Consider the following 17,324-nt stretch of genomic DNA (forward strand, 5'->3'; position numbering starts at 1 on the left):
CAGAGTACCCGGAAGACATTCACTGCATGACGAAGAGGACGGGGCGCGTCTGCGTTTGCCAAGAAGATCGAAGCGCGAGGAGACAGCCTGTGGGAGGGGGCGTTTTTGGCAGCCGCTGAACATTACTAGCGTCATTAAAGATTTCACGGCTTCTACTCCAGACCCAGCAGAAGACAAGTTGGCCAAGTTGGACCAAATAAAGACGAAGTTGCGCTGCAGGGCTCTTGGCCTCGTCTGAGCTTCGTGGAGACCTGCCAGGACTACCGATCTGCTTTCGACAGCAACGTTTACCAGACAGCGTAACGCCTCCCGTCATCAACGAACGCTATAGTGTTTGATAAACCTCGCTCTATCGATTCGATGGACCGAATTGGATTGCCGTAAAAAAAAAAAAAGAAGACCGTGCTTACAGATGCGTTAGAGGGACTCAGAGTATGGGATTTATGTTAACGAGGGGTGTGGTGCAGTTTCTTTTTTCGTACATGGCGCCAGTCGTCACCACGGAGAGCCCATGTGCCCGCCGGAGAGGCTCAGTGATTGTGGCGTGGCGCTTTTGTGCACGACGTCGCAGGTTCGAGTTTCGACCGCAGTGGCAGTATTCCTACACAGAGGTGGAATGCCAAAAAAAAAAAGTTCGTGTACCACGCTTTCGGTGCACGTGCTCGCAGCCCACGGTGCAGCTTCAGGAATTTACACCCCACAATTAGACTTCTTTTTAAAAGAGCCAGCGCGTCTCTGCTCACGTTGGTTTTCTTTCCCGGATAGGCGCCACTACTACGCGCCGCCTCCTATACTTGATGCCTGGAAGCGGTGTCAGCTGCTTGCGATTCTAAAGCGCCTGTGCACTGCTACTAGGCCACATATACGAAGCACGCAACAGGTGGTGCGGGACTGGTTCCGCTCTCACAGAACATGCAAGGCTTTAGTACGCGCGTGCGCAGCATGCTGACGTTGACAGAGGCAAGCGTTGAAGCAGGAATTGAGGCTGCCGCAACGCTCGTTGAGAATTCAACCGAACGAAACAAGCAGCCAAAGCATCGCTACGAGGATCGCTGATGCCTGCGTTGGAACGGTCTGTTTTGTGGAAGTGGGTGAGTGAGTGAAAAACTTTATCAGCTCTAGATTCGCTGGTCTTCTGCGGTCTTCAGACGGAATCGTCCATCTTCTAGCACAACAGTCGGTTGCCCTTAGTCCAGGGCTCCGCTGGATGCTGCTGCCAGTTGTGCTCGCCGAATCAGACCTTCTTGGTCGACCTGGCGATCGCTGGAGAACACTCCCTCCCATTGCTCCGCACTCGGGTTTGGTATAACGGGTACCACGTCTATCTTCTGGCACGCCCACGTTATGTGATACAGCGTGGGTATTTCGTGGCACCAGGGGCATTTGTCATTGTATTATGTGAGATAAAGTTTGCTGAGTACGTTTAGGTTCGGGTACGAGCCCGTTTGTAGCTGCCTCCACGCGGCAGAGTCCTCTCTGCTGAGGGAGTTGTGCGGTGGTGGATACCGCTTTCTGCAGCCCTTGTAGTAATTTAGTATCGCCGAATAGTCTTGGGGTACAGGTTCGGTCTCCTCGAGGTCGCCTACGTTGGATGCTCGGTAATAAGTGTACCCTCGAGCTATCCTGTCCGCCTCCTGGTTCCCTGCCACTCCCGTGTGTCCCGGCGTCCATACTATCGTATGCCTAAGTGGTTCTTCTTTTGTTTGTCGTTGTGTTATGTGGTCTCCGGAGCGGAGTATGCGGAGCGCTCCGTGCCCTATTCTGCCGCGTAGGTAGTTGCGGCACGCTGTTTACGCGTCTGTAAGGATTGTTAGAGACCGTTTAGAACGATATCCCTCCGCTGCCGCTAGAGCGACGGCCACTTCTTCAGCCTCGACTATCGTACAGCCTTGTAGTGATGCGCTGGGGATCTCGCGTAGGTTCGAATCAATCACCGTTGCTACCGCGTTGCTGTTGCTCTGCCCGCTGCTCTGGCGTATGTGGCTGCGTCCACATATACCGTCGTTTCTTGGGGTGCTAGTGTCTTTTGCAAGTATTCAGCCCTCGCTTCTCTGCGTGCTTTGTGCAGGTTGGGATCCATGTTCCGGGGTATGGGTGCTACCTTTAGTGTGTTGCGATACTCGTCCGGAATTGTTTCGGTCCTCTGTATCTCTTGAAGTTGATCGGCGCAGCCTAGTTTCTTCAGGAGCTCCCTGCCAGATGGGGTCTGCTGTAGTCTGCGTTGTTGGGAGACTAGTTGCGCCTCTTTCAATTCGTCGAAGGTGTTTTGTAGTCCTAAGGCTAGGAGCTTTTCGGTTGAGGTGTTCTGGGGAAGGTGGAGTGCGGTTTTGTAGGCTTTGCGTAAAATCGCGTCCGCCTGTTGTACCTCACTCTTGATGGGATTGTAGTATGGGAGGCTGTATGCCACTCGGCTGGCAACCAAGCTTCTGACCAGCTTGAGTGTGTCCTCCTCTCGCATGCCGTGGCGTCTGTGTGAGATGCGCGTGGTCATGCGGGCCACTTTTAGGGTGGATGCCTTGAGTAGGGCGAGGGTGTGGGTGCAGCGTTGGTTTGACTGTATCCACATCCCCAGGATACTGATGAGCGTCTTTTCCGGTATCGGCTTCCCCTCGAGGTAGACGTTGAGCTTTAACTCGTTGCTGGTGGGGACTGTGCGGTTTTGCTTTCCTCTCCAAACTCTCAGGAGCTCGGACTTCTCAGTGGAGCAGGCTAGCCCTCTTGCTCTGACGTAGTCCTCTACGCAGGTGGCTGCCTCTTGTAACTTCTCTTCTTCCTGTCTGAGCGATCCTGTGTTAACCCATATGGTGATGTCGTCGGCATACATGGCATGGTGTATGCCGTCCATTTCTTTTAACTGTTTTGCCAAGCCAATCATTGCTATGTTGAAAAGCGTGGGAGAGATGACCGAGCCTGGAGGCGTCCCTTTGTTTGTAGTAAAGAACTTCTCTGATCGGAGCCCTCCGAGGCCAATCGTTGCCGTTCTGTTTGAAAGGAAGGCTTTGACGAAGCCGTAGAATCTCCTCCCGCAGTTCAGGTCGTTCATGCCCGTGAGGATAGCTTCGTGACTTACATTGTCAAAAGCCCCCTTGATATCCAAAGCCATTATTATATTCTCCCCGCTCCTGGGGACGTTCCCGAGTACTTCTTCTTTGATTTGAAGCAGTACGTCTTGGGTCGATAATTTTGCTCTGAATCCAAAGATGCTGTGGGGGTACAGTTCGTTGTCCTCCATGTACTGTTGTAGTCTCAGCGTCACCACTCGTTCGTACAGTTTTCCCAGGCACGATGTGAGCGAGATCGGTCTGAGGTTCTCAATTTGCAGTTTCTTGCCCGGTTTAGGAATCATCACTACCTCCGCATGCTTCCACTCCTCGGGGACGGTCTCAGCTTCCCAGTGTTTGTTGAGAAAGTCGGTTAATTCTGCGACTAACTCTTCACTGAGGTTGCGGATGAGAGCGTTATTTATCTTGTCTCTACCCGCGGCCGTGTTTCTGGTTGTGTTTCGAATCGCTGCGTAGACCTCTTCTCGCGTGATGGGTCTGTCCAGGTTAACGTTTTCTCTTCCTCGGTAGCGCTCTGCGTAAGCTGCTGGGTTTGTGTCCCCGAAGAATTTAACGCGTACCTTCTCCAGGAGTTCCGAGTCTGGTCCCTCGAACTGGTGGATGAACCGGTAGATGATTTTGTTGTTTTCTGCCTTGGTCTTGGTCGGATCTATGAGAGCCTTGAGGATATGCCACGTCCTCGCTGTGTTCAAAGTTCCATTGAGGGAGTCGCTGAATTGCTGCCAGTTTTGCCTTGTCAATTGCGCCGCGTACTCCTCTGTTTTCGCTGTGAGTTCTGCGATCTTTATCTTTAGCTTCCTGGTGTATTTTTGTTTCTTCCACCTCTTGGTGAGCCCGCGTCTAGCTTCCCACAGCTTGAGCAGTCTGGCGTCTACCTCGGGCGTCTGCGTCGTTCGCGCGATTTCTTTGGTGTACTTGCGCTGTTTTTCAATGAGAATTTTCCCCCACTCTTCTATCGATTGGATCCCGTTCTCGGCGAGATTCCTATCGCATGCCTCTCGAAAAGCGCTCCAGTCCGTAATTTTTGCCGATCCCAACTGACGCCTTAGCCTGTCCGAAGTTACTTGCGTCTTGAGTATGTAGTGGTCATTACCTAGGTTCTCGAACAGGTTCTCCCAAACTGCTTGTTCCGCTCCTCGTATTAACGTGAGGTCGGGGCAGGTGTCGGTACTAACGCTGTTTCCGATTCTGGTTGGAGTGTCTGGGTCTGTGAGAAGGTTGCAGTCGGTGTTCTCTGCTGCCTCCGCTTGCGTTTTGCCTTTTGGGTTTGCTGTATGGTATCCCCAGCTTTTGTCCATGGCGTTAAAGTCTCCTAGGATGATTAGCGTGCTGCCTTTCGCTAGTTTGCGTGCGCCATGGAAAAGCTCGTAGAATTTTGCCTTCCTCTGTTTCGGGGGGTAAAAAAAAAAGAAAACTAAAGGAAAGATGGTTTTTTTACGTGCCAAGACCACGATATGATTATGAGGCGTGCCGTAGTGGTGGTCTCCAGGTTCACTTTAACCACCTGGCGCTCTCTAACGTGCACCTATATCTAAGTACGCGGACATTTTTGTATGTCGGCCCCAACGAAATTTAACAACGCACTATAGCTGGCTGCGCAGAGGATCGATTTTGACCGCCATGATAAATGAATGAATGAATGAATGAATGAATGAATGAATGAACGAAGGAAGGAAGGAAGGAAGGAAGGAAGGAAGGAAGGAAGGAAGGAAGGAAGGAAGGAATCAATCAATCTTTTGGCAAGCAAAGTCCTACATTCAAGTATATAGGGGTCAGTCCTCTCGTGCGAACACTGTTTTGGGTAATACCATTGCACTTACGAAGCCACGAGGAAGAACGCGCAACAAGAAAATTTTAGAGCGCAGCTTTTCCTGCGGCGAGCGTAGGCGTCGTCATAACCGAGTGAACGAACATAGCGAACGGTGAAAGACGCTACGGCGAAAGCGGAGGAGGAGGATATGGCGAAAGCGTAAGAAAAGTGTAGTGCGACGACTATGGCTACGAGATGGCGCCAGAGTAGCGCGCGTCGTCTGGGTGGTCTGTCTGTGGCGGCCGCTGTGAACCGTGCCCACGCGTCATCCACGCGCTACCTCTCGCGATCTCCAGATTAGCGAGGCAGTCGCGCCACACTTCGCTCCGTTTGTAACCGTCGGTGAAATTTTTTTCCAGCGCATTACTCGAATTTTGTGAAATGATGATGATGATGATGATGATGATGATGATGATGATGATGATGATGGTGGTGGTGGTGGTGGTGGTGGTGGTGGTGGTGGTGGTGGTGGTTGTTGCGGTGAAAGAGGTGGTTTTCAACTGGGCACGTCTTTTGCACTCGCATACTTATCTTTTTCTGTGCTTTTAGCCACCCTCAGAGTCTTCTCAGTGTCATCGCGCCGCAAGTTGAACGTGCTGAACTGTCCTTTGCGTGCTTTCTGTCCCTCTCATCTGTTAATCTTGCGATGACAATGTTCACTGCGGAGTGGTGTATACTCACGCCTTCGTTTATGGGGCTTGATATTTACTACACTGTCTGTGCATATAGTACATTTTTTGTTTCGGATTGGGGTTGCATTCACGAAAGCATACGCGTTCCGCATTGGTATTTCCGACACACCTACGTGTGACTCCAGCGGCATCGAATAAAATAGTGTACACCTCTTGCGCTTTTGCTCTCGTTCTCACGTCTAGCGCCGCGCTCTCCGAACAGCATTAAGCCAACTAGACTTAAGAGGAAGCTTTAGCTCGGGCGCTCCTATCTAAACACATGTAAAATGAGAATTCGTGTTTCTCGGCAACCACTTGCGCCAAATTTGGCGAGGTCTGTTGCACTTAAAAGAAAAACTTAAAATCAAGTGGCTGTTGGTCTTGAATGTTTTAGTTAGGTTGTCAATTTTTTATTAAAAAGTGGCAGAAATTGAAACTTTTCAGAAAACGAGACTATCAAGTTTACAACTCTGTAACTCAGCAATGAAAAATGATATTACAATAGTGTGAATTGCATATAATAGTACATCCCAAGCGGACAAAATTTATAGGTTACGCATGAATCTAAAAAAAAGAATAGTAATATGGAAATACGGTTTTTGCGGAAGCCTTGTACACAACGTAACAAATTCACTTAAGATGTAAACTCGCATATCAAATTTGTCCGCTTTCAATGATCTAGTCGATGCCGTTTACAGAACCGTGATATCTTTTCTTGATGCCGAGCTATTAATTTGTAAACTTCGTGCTTCTATTTTTTTTTCAAACCTTCGAATTATTGAAAATCTGTTTAACAACATTCAAGCCCTAAATCGAAATCTCGCTTCCAACAGTCACTAGAATTTAACTTTCTTTCTAAAATGCAGGAAATTTCATTAAAATCGGTGCAGGGGTTATCACAGAAAAAAATTTGTGCGTCTTTCATGTATTTGGATAGGCCACGTTGGAGTTGTGCCCGAGCTAGAACTTCCTCTGAAGACAGTTTTCAAAAGCCAAGATTCTTTGACCAGGGCTTTTCGCATCGCAGAAAGCAATGAAGGCCTTGTTGCAGTATTTGAAGTCGACAAGTTCGTGTGACCATGTGTAGACTTGGTGTGCTCCTTCGAGTGTGGGCGCGACTGGTGCTCTTTTTTCCCTTCTTTCTTTCTATGCTCCTCCCTATGCAAGGTAGCAAACCGACGTGCGTCTGGTTAACCTGCCGGCCGTTATGTCCCTTCTCTCTCGAACAAAACCTTTATTTGCGAGGAAGCGCCCACGATCCCTCCGTCGTTCGTCCTGATCGGTCACCCTATATACTCTTAATATCGGCGTCACACGACCGCTTTCGATCGCTATAGAGCCCGATCCGGAATGAAATTATCGACCGCAATTGGCTCCCTCGCGCATCCTGCGCAAAAGCACCAATCGCGACCGAGAAATGCGATCCGCATCGGGCTTGATCGCGATCAGAAGTGTGCCATGCGGTACCGCATTACTAATAATGGACCCGTATATTTACGTGCCGAGCGTCAGCGTTGCTACAGCGATTACGTTATTGTGGATCCGAACACGACGCTCTGGGTTCGATTCCTCTGTGATTGCGTTATTAACGAGAATTATTGCAGAAAGAGCCATCTGCTGATCTTTAGAGGCGAGTTAAAGGAACCTAGCTGGAAAAGATTAAACCAACACTTAACTAATATTGTTTCTCTCACAACAACTTGCGGATCCAGTTAGGCGATGTTATCTCTCCTTCCATTATCTTTTTTCTATTTCATGCAGTGGGAGAATGCCAACATCCACAGTTACCTTGTGTGGGGGATTACGCCAACTCAAGTTAATTTAATCCGGGCTTTAAAGAGCGGCTGTGTCGCTTTGAGTAAGATGTCCACGACGTGTACAGACAGCCAACAAGTGGCCCTTGCTGGGAAAAACTGGGGAACTTCCTTGTGCGCTGCTTTGCTTTCCGTTTGCAGTACTGGGACTCAAAAATGCCTGCCGCTATTGTTCGTGCCAGAAGTGCACTACGTGTAATGTTTCATGCCAGGAGGTAGCAAAATCGATGAGCCCGAATAGGCGTCATTTTGTTCCCTACATTTGTTGCATACGGTGCGTACGATGTGCTTTTATGCGAAGCATATTACGAGAGCTCAACCCAGCTCCTCAGGCGCGGCGGTGTCGCCTTGAAACCACGTGACACCGTGACGTCACGACAGAGGAGAAGTGGCTTTGGCTCAACTCTTGCAAGACGGGCTGGGTGGGAATCGAACCAGGGTCTCCGGAGTGTGGGACGGAGTCGCTACCACTGAGCCACGAGTACGATGCTTCAAAGCGGTACAAAAGCGCCTCTAGTGAATGCGGTGTTGCCTTAGAAACGAGCTGTTTCTAAGGCGTGCGTCTCTTGCTCAGGCGCACATTTCGTTGCCGCGCCGAACGCTGCTTTGCTCGACGCTCACCGCGTCCAATGCGGGGCGCGTAGTCGCTGCCCTGTAGCCCATTGTCTTACACCCCTTGGCGGGTCGACGGGAACGCTGTCGCGTTCCACTCTTGAAGGCGAAGCAGTAATGCGTGAGTTGTTTCTTCGTCTAGCCGAACCAAATATAGCCAAGCAACAGCAGTTCACCAGGCTAAACAGTGGTTCAACAACTAAAATAAAGGCTAGTATGCTTCGCATCCTGGGCTTAACCTTACCTAAGCCACAGCCATTTTTTTTTATCCAACGCAATTCATTCAGATTTTGTGGATACGTTTGACATACACCGTCAAGCCATGGAGAGAACTTAACCAACATCCTTGGATTACGTCTAAGCACTATAACGCGCCACTCCTAAACTGCATGGCTGCAACATGGAGCCTAACCGAGAAATTTGAACGAGAGGGCTAAGAACAGCCCAACAAGCGATTTAAATGAATAATTGTAGGCCTAGTATTAAGGGACAGGAAAATAGATTTGTAGATTAGTTTAGAGAACGCTGGTGGCTGATATTCTGTTTAAGGATAAGAGGAAACATCGGAGTTGGGTAGGGTATCTAATGCGCAAAAAAGTTCACCGGTATGTACGTAGTCTATTCAACTATAAGGATGTACGCTAAGGTTACAGGGTCCAGTGAAAGTAAAATCGCAGAAAGATGACAGGACGACAAGAAACATGGAACGGCGCTTAGTTCCAAGTGAGTTGAATGCGGTATAAACTATTATTTTTTACGTGTTGCTGAAAAGCAGCGATCGCTGTAGAAGGAAGCTAAAACCGCCACGTGTGGAAACAACATTTTCGCCGCACACGTGGGGTGAGCAAATTAACTCGAAAAGAGGAGCTCAAATAATAGACTAAAGAAATTACCGCGAACGCCTATCGCACGAGCCAACACCTTCTCGGAAAGTCAGTACCTTTTCAGATTATTACACAGAAGAATTAGTTACACATGCGGACTCCTCCCCTTTCATTTGTGCCGCTTCGACTGTGACTCGAGGGCTAACTTCCTCGTTGTGCTTATAGATTACCACGGCGTGTTCCAACCAGTTCCAACACTGGGATACAGCCTCATGCGTTACAATGCTTGGCCAAAAAACCATCTTTTTTGTTCCGTACGTCGTTGGTATGTTCCCGAAAGCACATACAGGCACCTGCTAATTTGGCCAACGTAGCAGGCACTACAAGACAAAGGGATCCTGGAAACCACCTCGCTCTGACAAACCACGTAGCGGTTCCGGTGCTTGACTTTGCACACCTCCTCCTGTTTTTTTTTTTTTTTTGACGGGACTGCTCCTTTTCGTAAGTACGGGCAACTTGTGCGGAGCGAAAAGCACCATTAGAACACCTGCGTTCTTTCCGATCTTTTTTTTTTTCAGTTAGTGAGACACTCGGTGTCTGAACGGCATTACTGCGACTTGTTCCGCGTTCTCTCGGTCACCGTTGCTTGATGCGCTGTCTCTGACTTTCCGTTCTCTGTGAATTTTCTCTGCAACAGAGACTAGCAACGCCCCCTGGTAGCTCGAAGCCTTAAGTTGGTCTACCCGAGCATCGAAGCTTGCATCTATGGCATAGTGACGCAACCTGTCGAAGGCATTCAAGAAACACTCGCGAATGATTGCTCTGTTAACCAGTTTACGATGACAGGATGTGTATGGTATAGCAGTGGTTTTTGCGTGAGAGGATCGTACTGCCAACATACATTTTCAGCTTTGAAATGCATGCAATCTTGCTGAGCAAACAGAAACCGAAACTGCACCTGCCTCATCGGCTGTCATGCTTCGTATGAAAACAGGATTAGGTTGACAAGAACTTCAAATGGGGAAGCCAAAAATCCAAGAATTCTTCACTCGAGCTTGTCCAAAATAACTCAGTCCGATTCATATTTTCAAATTATAACCGTGCCGCTAGCGTAACATCAATGAAGGACAAACTATCTCTTCCATCACTTGCATCTCGTAGAACAATAGCACGTTTTACACTGTTTCACAAATTTTATTACCATTCCTCCCTACACAGTAACATCATTTCTCAGCCTCATTACCTATCGAGCCGCATCGATCATCGCCATAAGGTCGGACTTGAGACAGGCAACACTAACACTTTCAGTCAATCTTTTTTTCCCAGATCATCACGGCAGTGGAACCACCTTCCCTGTGAAATTGTATTTATTGTCGACAATAAACTGTTTCGTAAGGCATTAGCTAACATAGTATAATTAGGAATTATCAACATGTTATTTCATTTACTTGCCGTACTTACAAGCGACTAAGGACGACACTGGTTAACGTTTTACTAACAGGAATTATCAAGATGCTTTGTTTACATTGTCTGTCGTACTTACAAATATTGGGCAAGATATTACATAGTATATGGTATAATTAGGAATTACTAACACGCTGCATTGTTTATTTTCCGTACTTCATTGTTGTACTTCCCGTTTTCCCACTACCCTCTGTAATGCCTTCGGGCCTTGAGGGTACCATAAATAAAAATAAAAATGCAATATATCACTCATTTGCGCCGTCGTGGCATCAGCGTTTGCTCCGCAGCGTTCGCATTGCCTAGTTTCCGCGTTCATCTGTGCATCGTAATGGCGACAGTCAAAAACCGAGAGCGCATGAACAAACACCTTGTGTGTGAAAGAAGCTGCGATACTCCAAGCACAGTATAATAACAATAACGTCTTTTCTTTCACCAAAGTTAAACTAAAACACTAGACGTCCTTTAAATAAAACAATTTTTCGTAATTTCGGCATTCTTCGCACGAGCGAAACTTCCCGTAAATGGAACTCTGTTTTCTGTCCCTTCGAGTCCAGTTTAAGCGAAGTCTAGTGCACTTCGTAAATGGCAATTACGCTGGCAAGTACACCCGACCTATGTCAATATACCGCTTCGCGTTTTGTTTAATTTTAGTGGAGCACTCAAGCTCAAGGTACCCCGTTTAAAATGCGGGCATATAGACAGCACATGGTGCAAGCAACCGGTATGCTGCGAACTCCAGTACTGCACTGCCATTATCTGCGGTGTGAATCGTTTCAAGCACAGCTGCGTTAGAGAAAATATTCAGGTGGCACGTCAGCAGGCTCGGGGCCGTAACGGAATTGTATGCCAGCCGCTTTCGACCGTGCGGTACGTTCAGTTTGATGTATCTAACTTTCGCTGTCACTGGTTCTACCAGCTGTTTGAAACGTCAGATCTGTTCCAACGTGTTGGAGTCCTGTGGAACCTGTACTCAGTGACGTTATATATTTTACCGAGATAAGCTTATACACGTCGCCCTACAGCTCGGCTCAGCATACAAGAGCCGAACTTTTGCGCTGCGAGCGAGAAGTGGCAGAAAGGTTAACCAGAGTATGCTGTGCTTGGGCTGTCGCATCATCGAATAAGGTGCGATACAAAGAGACGATGATAGAATAAATAAAATATATATAAAATAAATAAATAAAATAAATAAAATGCCACAAACATCCGAGTGCGCACAGCAACCGATACAACCATTCATGCAACCCCCCAAGCTATGGAAAACCCCTCTGAAGCATGTACATTGATCCATTTATTTGCAAATGCTATTCAGAACAACACTTTTCCATTGTTAAAGTACACGGTGGATCGCGCGCATCTGTAATGCCGTGGAGAGTGATTCTTAATTTTGCTCGCTGACGCGAGCGCAATCGCACCCGATGTGTGAAATGTTCTCGCGAAGATGTCATCTAGAAGTCAGTTTTTCGCGTGCAGTATTCCTAGTGATAAAAGAAACAACGGAATGTGCCATAAAAAGACGAAGTAAACGCAGTTGTTTTTATTTTTCGACAAAGCGTACTCTTAGTTAATGAGGGTGGCGTTTCATCGTATCCGGTAAGACGGCCGAAGGTTATGAGGAGTGAGAGGTGAGTTTCAAGAATGCCGTTAACGCCGATCGCATATTGAGCGCTCCTGGACTCGTGTCATAGAATCTCCGCACTTCGTTCTTTTTACAGCAGCACCGGCAGAGAGAGAGAGAGAGAGAGACAAAGAGGAGGAAAGACAGGGAGGTTAGCCAGTGTAAGTACTGGCTGGCTACCCTGTGCTGGGGAAAGGGGTAAAGGGAGTAAAAGGAGAAAGAAGAAGAAGAGGAGTGAGCTGCGTTACTCATTCGGCACCAGTATACAAGTGAGCGCTTGACCTGTGTTTAAACAGCGAAAGAAAGAAAGAAATAAATAAAAAAAGGAAGGAAGAAAGAAAGAAAGAAAGAAAGAAAGAAAGAAAGAAAGAAAGAAAGAAAGAAAGAAAGAAAGAAAGAAAGAAAGAAAGAGAAAGAGAGACAGATAAGTTTAATTATAAAGAAGGCAGAAAGGTCGGGCCTGAGGCACTGCATTTCTCTATAACCAGCTACTCTGCGCTGGAGAAAGGCGAAGAGGGAAAGAAAGAGAAACAAGATGGGTGGTAATGAATCCTGCCATCACGGAAAGAGATATTTCAGTGTTCTATCGGCCTTCTAAACCACTTCCTCCGACGACGATACAGAAGATGTTGCGGCGCTTTACACACGCAAGTCGACATATCCGTCTTATTCAAAAAAAAAAAGAAAAATGTCGCAGAAATCATCCAAGATGATTGTCCAGATAAGCGAATAGCGTCTTACGCGAAGCGCTCAAATCAAATGAACGCAATATAAGTACTTCCGAATCATACTTCTGATGTCAATAACAATGTTTGATGACGGCAGCTACACATTGTTGTCGACATATTTTGGTAGACGGCATGACAACGCGACGTGAACATCGACGGCAGCATGACCAAGACGGCACGTGGACAACGCAGTGACGTCGGCGTGGTGACGATGACCTACGCGGTCTTCCCCGCTCGTTCACTCCATGAATGCCAGATGCTCAATGGACCAGTCGCTTTAACATCATGCATCATGTTAGCGTTTGTTATTTAATTGCGTAGAAAGAGAGAGAGAGAGAAGTTTAATGATACGAAATGCTGAGAGGTTGGTCTGAGGTATATTCCTCTAGCCAGCTACTCGGTATTGGGGGAAGGGGAAGAGGGAAAGAAAGAGGGAAGAAAGAGGTGCATGATGAGTGACGATTACGTAGAGAACATGGCCGGTGAGTGGCACATCGGTTTAGGGGTACGGAGTACTCGACCTCTCTGTCGGAGGGAGAGGGCACTTCTTCTCTAGAGTGTTGCGCGTGAGTAGAAAGCGTATGCGCTGCCGCTTCCGCTGTGTTTTTTGAGCGGGAGGAACGCTGGCTCTCGAGCAGTACATGGGGAATTATGGCGAAGCACCAGGAGCACTCGTTGGAAACGCCGACTCATGTGCGTGCTGTCGTGTGTCGAGCTATTCTGCTATACAGCAGCAACCATTGTCAGAAGGGTCTGCGATGGTCCGCAAAGAAATGTTTCAACCTTTGCCCGCACTCTGAAAAGAAAAAGACGTTGAAATGAGTTTGTGACGAAGGTCCCTGCTTTTGCTTAGTTGTTTATAAAGCGAAGTTCTATAACAGTGGACTAACGTCCTCAGTCAACGGTCGCGACCAGGCGCTACTCGAGTTGGTGGCGCCACCTGGCGTATATTATACCGCTGACGCCAATCGGCAGGTGCAGTGCATCCTCTAAACGCCTGTCTTGAGCAGCCAGGCTTCGTGCATCCGGCACAGAAATTGGATCTCGTGCGTGGCTAGACAGCAAGCGATTTGATTTGGTCCTCCACGTTTGAGTTAGTCCTAAATATTTTGGTGGGATGTCGGCGCGTTAAAAGGAAGCCAACGGGCGAAGAAATTAGGACCACGCAAGAGGATTCAAGTGTCTCAGGTAACAGAAATTCTGTGTTTACACTTACAGCGAAGATAATGTGATACTAGAGAGTTTTAGAATAGGGCCCCAAACGTTTTTGGGGCCCCAAAGAAATAGCGTCGAAGCAACTGCGCATGCGCGAGACGCAAACTGCGTTTGGGTTTTGCGTTGGGAACGCTATTTCACCGATCTAGCGGGAGCCCAAATAGCGGCCCCAAAAGTTTTGCGTCAGCAAACATGGCGGCACCCATCGAAGCGACGGCTCTAACCTAGCACCAAACTGGGTTCGATTCGTGGTAATGCGTGAAGTTTGCAAGCTAGGAGAAGTTACTGCGGTTATCGCTTTCTCTCAACTAGCGTGTGTTATGAAGATGGATTCATTAGACGCCACTGATTCCGAATTCGATTGAGGATTTTATGGCTCTTAGGCCTAACACTGCTAAGCTTGGCTGGTGAAGGCACGTAAAGTTGGTTTGCTCAAAACTAAGCGCGACTAATTGTTTGTTGCTTATAGAATAATCTCTAAATTGTAATTAAACGCGAGTACACGCAAGTCAAAATTACTATTCCTATCATAAAATGGCATATTTTATTTAATTATTTCTAATAGCATTTCTTTGACGCCGTAGTGGCGCTGTCAGCGCAAGACGCTATCTGCAAACGCAAAGCCCTATTCTAAAGCTCTTCACTCCTGCGTGCCCGAACGCTAACACCCGCAAAGCTCTTTGGGGCCCCAAACTATTGGGGCCCCTATTTTAAAACTCTCTACTAACTGAAAGAAAGTCATGCAGATGCTTGGAACCGAAAGTCACCTGACGAGATAGCAAAGCAATATCCTTATTCGTGAGCTTGCTTGATATCTTCCTTTCGTTTCCCTTTATTTTGTTAGCTATATCACATTTCTACGCGTGGCTGCCTTTTTCGACGAATCTTTTCCACTCGTTCCGATAAGTTGGTCAGTCGCACCTTCCTCGTGTTATGAGTCATTATCAGTGCTGTTATTTTGGGATTCAATAAAGAACACAGCTTGTCAGTCTGGTATTATGTGGATGTATCCCGATACACAGCTGTGCAGTACTTCTGTTAGCACGAAATTTATAATTTGTCGATTGCTTGTTAGTTCGTTTGGACCAAAAAAGCATCGATCTATTAAAGCGCCTTCGTAACGCATGTTTCTCGGAAGTATTCGGCTTGCAAGAGCAGATCACGTTAGCTGTACGACATTACTCCATTGCTTTGACGCAGTGGACAATCTATCGAAACAGCTTGTCTTGCAAAAACGGGTTAATTTTATTTTACGGTAACTTGCTCCTTTGGCTTACGAGCAACTTATTCGTTCACCTAATAATATTGCGTGGCTTGCAACACCAAAGTGGTTGCCGTTGTCACTACTCACATTTAAGCTGGCACAAGTTGCCAGTGCATGCTAATACAAGATATTGCACTGACGCTTTCAACGAGTGCTGACGTGTCGCTGTCATAAACTCCTTTGATGACCTAAGCCACTCGCACGATCGTCGCGCAGCGGCAGTGCGCTTTTTTTTCGAAATCAGTGCAGCTTATCACTTGCGGCACACGGAGCGAAGCTGGCAACGAGCGCGCAAAGAAATACATAAATGCAGCCATAGACCTTGACCTCACATCTTGAGAGGTCCTGGGAGTCCTTGGACGACGCGTCGTAGATAAAAGAGTAGCTACGTGTCAAGCGGCGGTTGAATGGAAATGCGGTATACAGAGGATCGTCGCGCGGAAATATGACTTTTCTTTTCTTCCGTAAATTGACATCTGAAACCATTTTAATTTATCCGACTTGTGTCGCCGCTGGCTGGTCTCAACGAGCTCTCACCTTCCATATGCAGTTTGATGGACGGTCCAGAGCAATGTGACCGGGTTGAACTCCAGCACTCGCGCAAATAGTTAGTGCTGTCTTTAGATGGCTGGTTATGCTAAGCAACAGGGTATTTCTGGGACGGCCGAAATACGACAGTCTCCTGTAATGAGGTAAATGCCTGGCAGCCAGCATATTTTTCTTCTTTGGCGCATAAATATAGATGCCCGTAAGTATTTCACACAAGCCATTAATTCCCTATGGGATGAACAGATTTATGTGATTTATTTATTTTAAGTGTCGCTACGGTGGAGCAGTTGCCGGCAGCAACTGCAAGGCTAATCCCACCAGTAGCCTACAACAACTCAACTCAAATCAACAACTCGCAGAAGCGAGCTTCTCAGCACAGTGACTCTTATGGCACAGAAGCTAGCTTTGGCAAGTGCGCTTCAGTGTGTAGTGCTCCCGCACGGACGCAAACGTGGGCAGCCTGTGAGGAGCTTCGCAAGCACGTCGTATGTGTTATCGCTGTAACACGAGTAAGCCACTGTGCCGGCAAGTGGCGTAGTTGCCGCGGACTGGAGGCGCTCGGGTAGCGATTATTCCCTGCTTGACACCGATCGCCGCAAAGTTCAAAAGCCAATATATATCGCTGGGGCACCGCAGCGTCATTCCCGCGCAGGCGGCTTGTGTAAGTTTTATAAGCACGTTACCATTCAGCACCTACTAGTACTCACTACAGCGCTGTGTGTTACATGCACACTGTTGATGAGACACAGTCTGGTGGGGCTCAGTAAATATGACGTTCTGATGATAATGGTGCAATCGAAACTGGGCCTTCGCCGGAGACTGTGTAATCCGCGTTCGCGTGGTTCGAGTCACGTGGAGGGGGGGGGGGGGGGTCATAACAGCGGCGATGTGAGGAACAGGTGAACGGTTTCTTGCGCGTAGTTGGAAACAAAATAAATTATGACATTTAACGCCTCAAATTGATTTGATTTGTGCGTATTACAAATGTTTGCAGCTTCTGTCACCGGTTTATCCACATGCGATTCTCTAACGAATATACAGAAAGATAACAAGAAATGAGCAAATAACAAATTGCGGAGGGACGTTGTGGAAACTGTGAAAATTTGGAGATGATATGATATATTTCGTGTCACATCTGATAACATACCTGGTGCACGCGTCAAGTCTGCTAAGGTGCTATTAAATGCCGTTAACATATGTAAAAAATTGAGAGCTACGAGTTTTGTAGCTTTTATAATATTTCTTTACGTAGCACATTAATTAATCAATATTTTTGCCTTCTCCAGTCGAGAAGGAGGAAGTCGGGTAAAAGCTGCTAGCAACAGCTTGACAAAGCCTGGCCCCCCTGTGTACAATTCGACAGTATTGAAACAAGTATATGATAAAGCAATAAAAAAAAAAACTCAAGCATGGCAACAGCAAGCGCTGCGGTCACACGTAAATAAAAGTACATAAAACACAAGGCGACCTTGACAAAAAGAAAACGCAGCAAAGAAATGCAGCCCGAGAGCAAACGCAAAGCACGTGTATACAAATCTGTGGTTACAAAAGGGCTAAAATACCAGAAAAAGAAAAAAAAAGAACGAGAAAGAACGATTGTGCCACCTTGCACAAACACAACAAAATGTCAAATAACGCCGGGCTAACTAGAAACAAGAATTCTTGATTGGAAACTGCATGAAAAGGGAGCACG

The 17,324-nt window shown here is 47.3% G+C and overlaps 1 protein-coding gene across 2 annotated transcripts in view; it reads left to right on the forward strand.

The window, feature by feature from the left end:
- The window catches only part of LOC135902408 (sodium/potassium/calcium exchanger 5-like), a 52,400-nt gene that overhangs the window by 14,059 nt on the left and 21,017 nt on the right, over positions 1–17,324 (forward strand). Inside the window, exon 1 of one of the 2 annotated variants that reach the window (XM_065432428.2) lies at positions 952–1,091. The exons of the other annotated variant lie outside the window; for it this stretch is intronic. Within the exon in view, the coding sequence (XP_065288500.1) occupies positions 1,056–1,091 (36 nt within the window). The 5' untranslated portion in view covers positions 952–1,055. Of the gene's footprint in view, positions 1–951; positions 1,092–17,324 lie in introns of those variants that run through there. 2 annotated transcript variants of the gene reach the window in all.

This window comes from Dermacentor albipictus, chromosome 1, assembly GCF_038994185.2.
Source record: "Dermacentor albipictus isolate Rhodes 1998 colony chromosome 1, USDA_Dalb.pri_finalv2, whole genome shotgun sequence".
Taxonomy (NCBI): Eukaryota; Metazoa; Arthropoda; class Arachnida; order Ixodida; family Ixodidae; genus Dermacentor; species Dermacentor albipictus.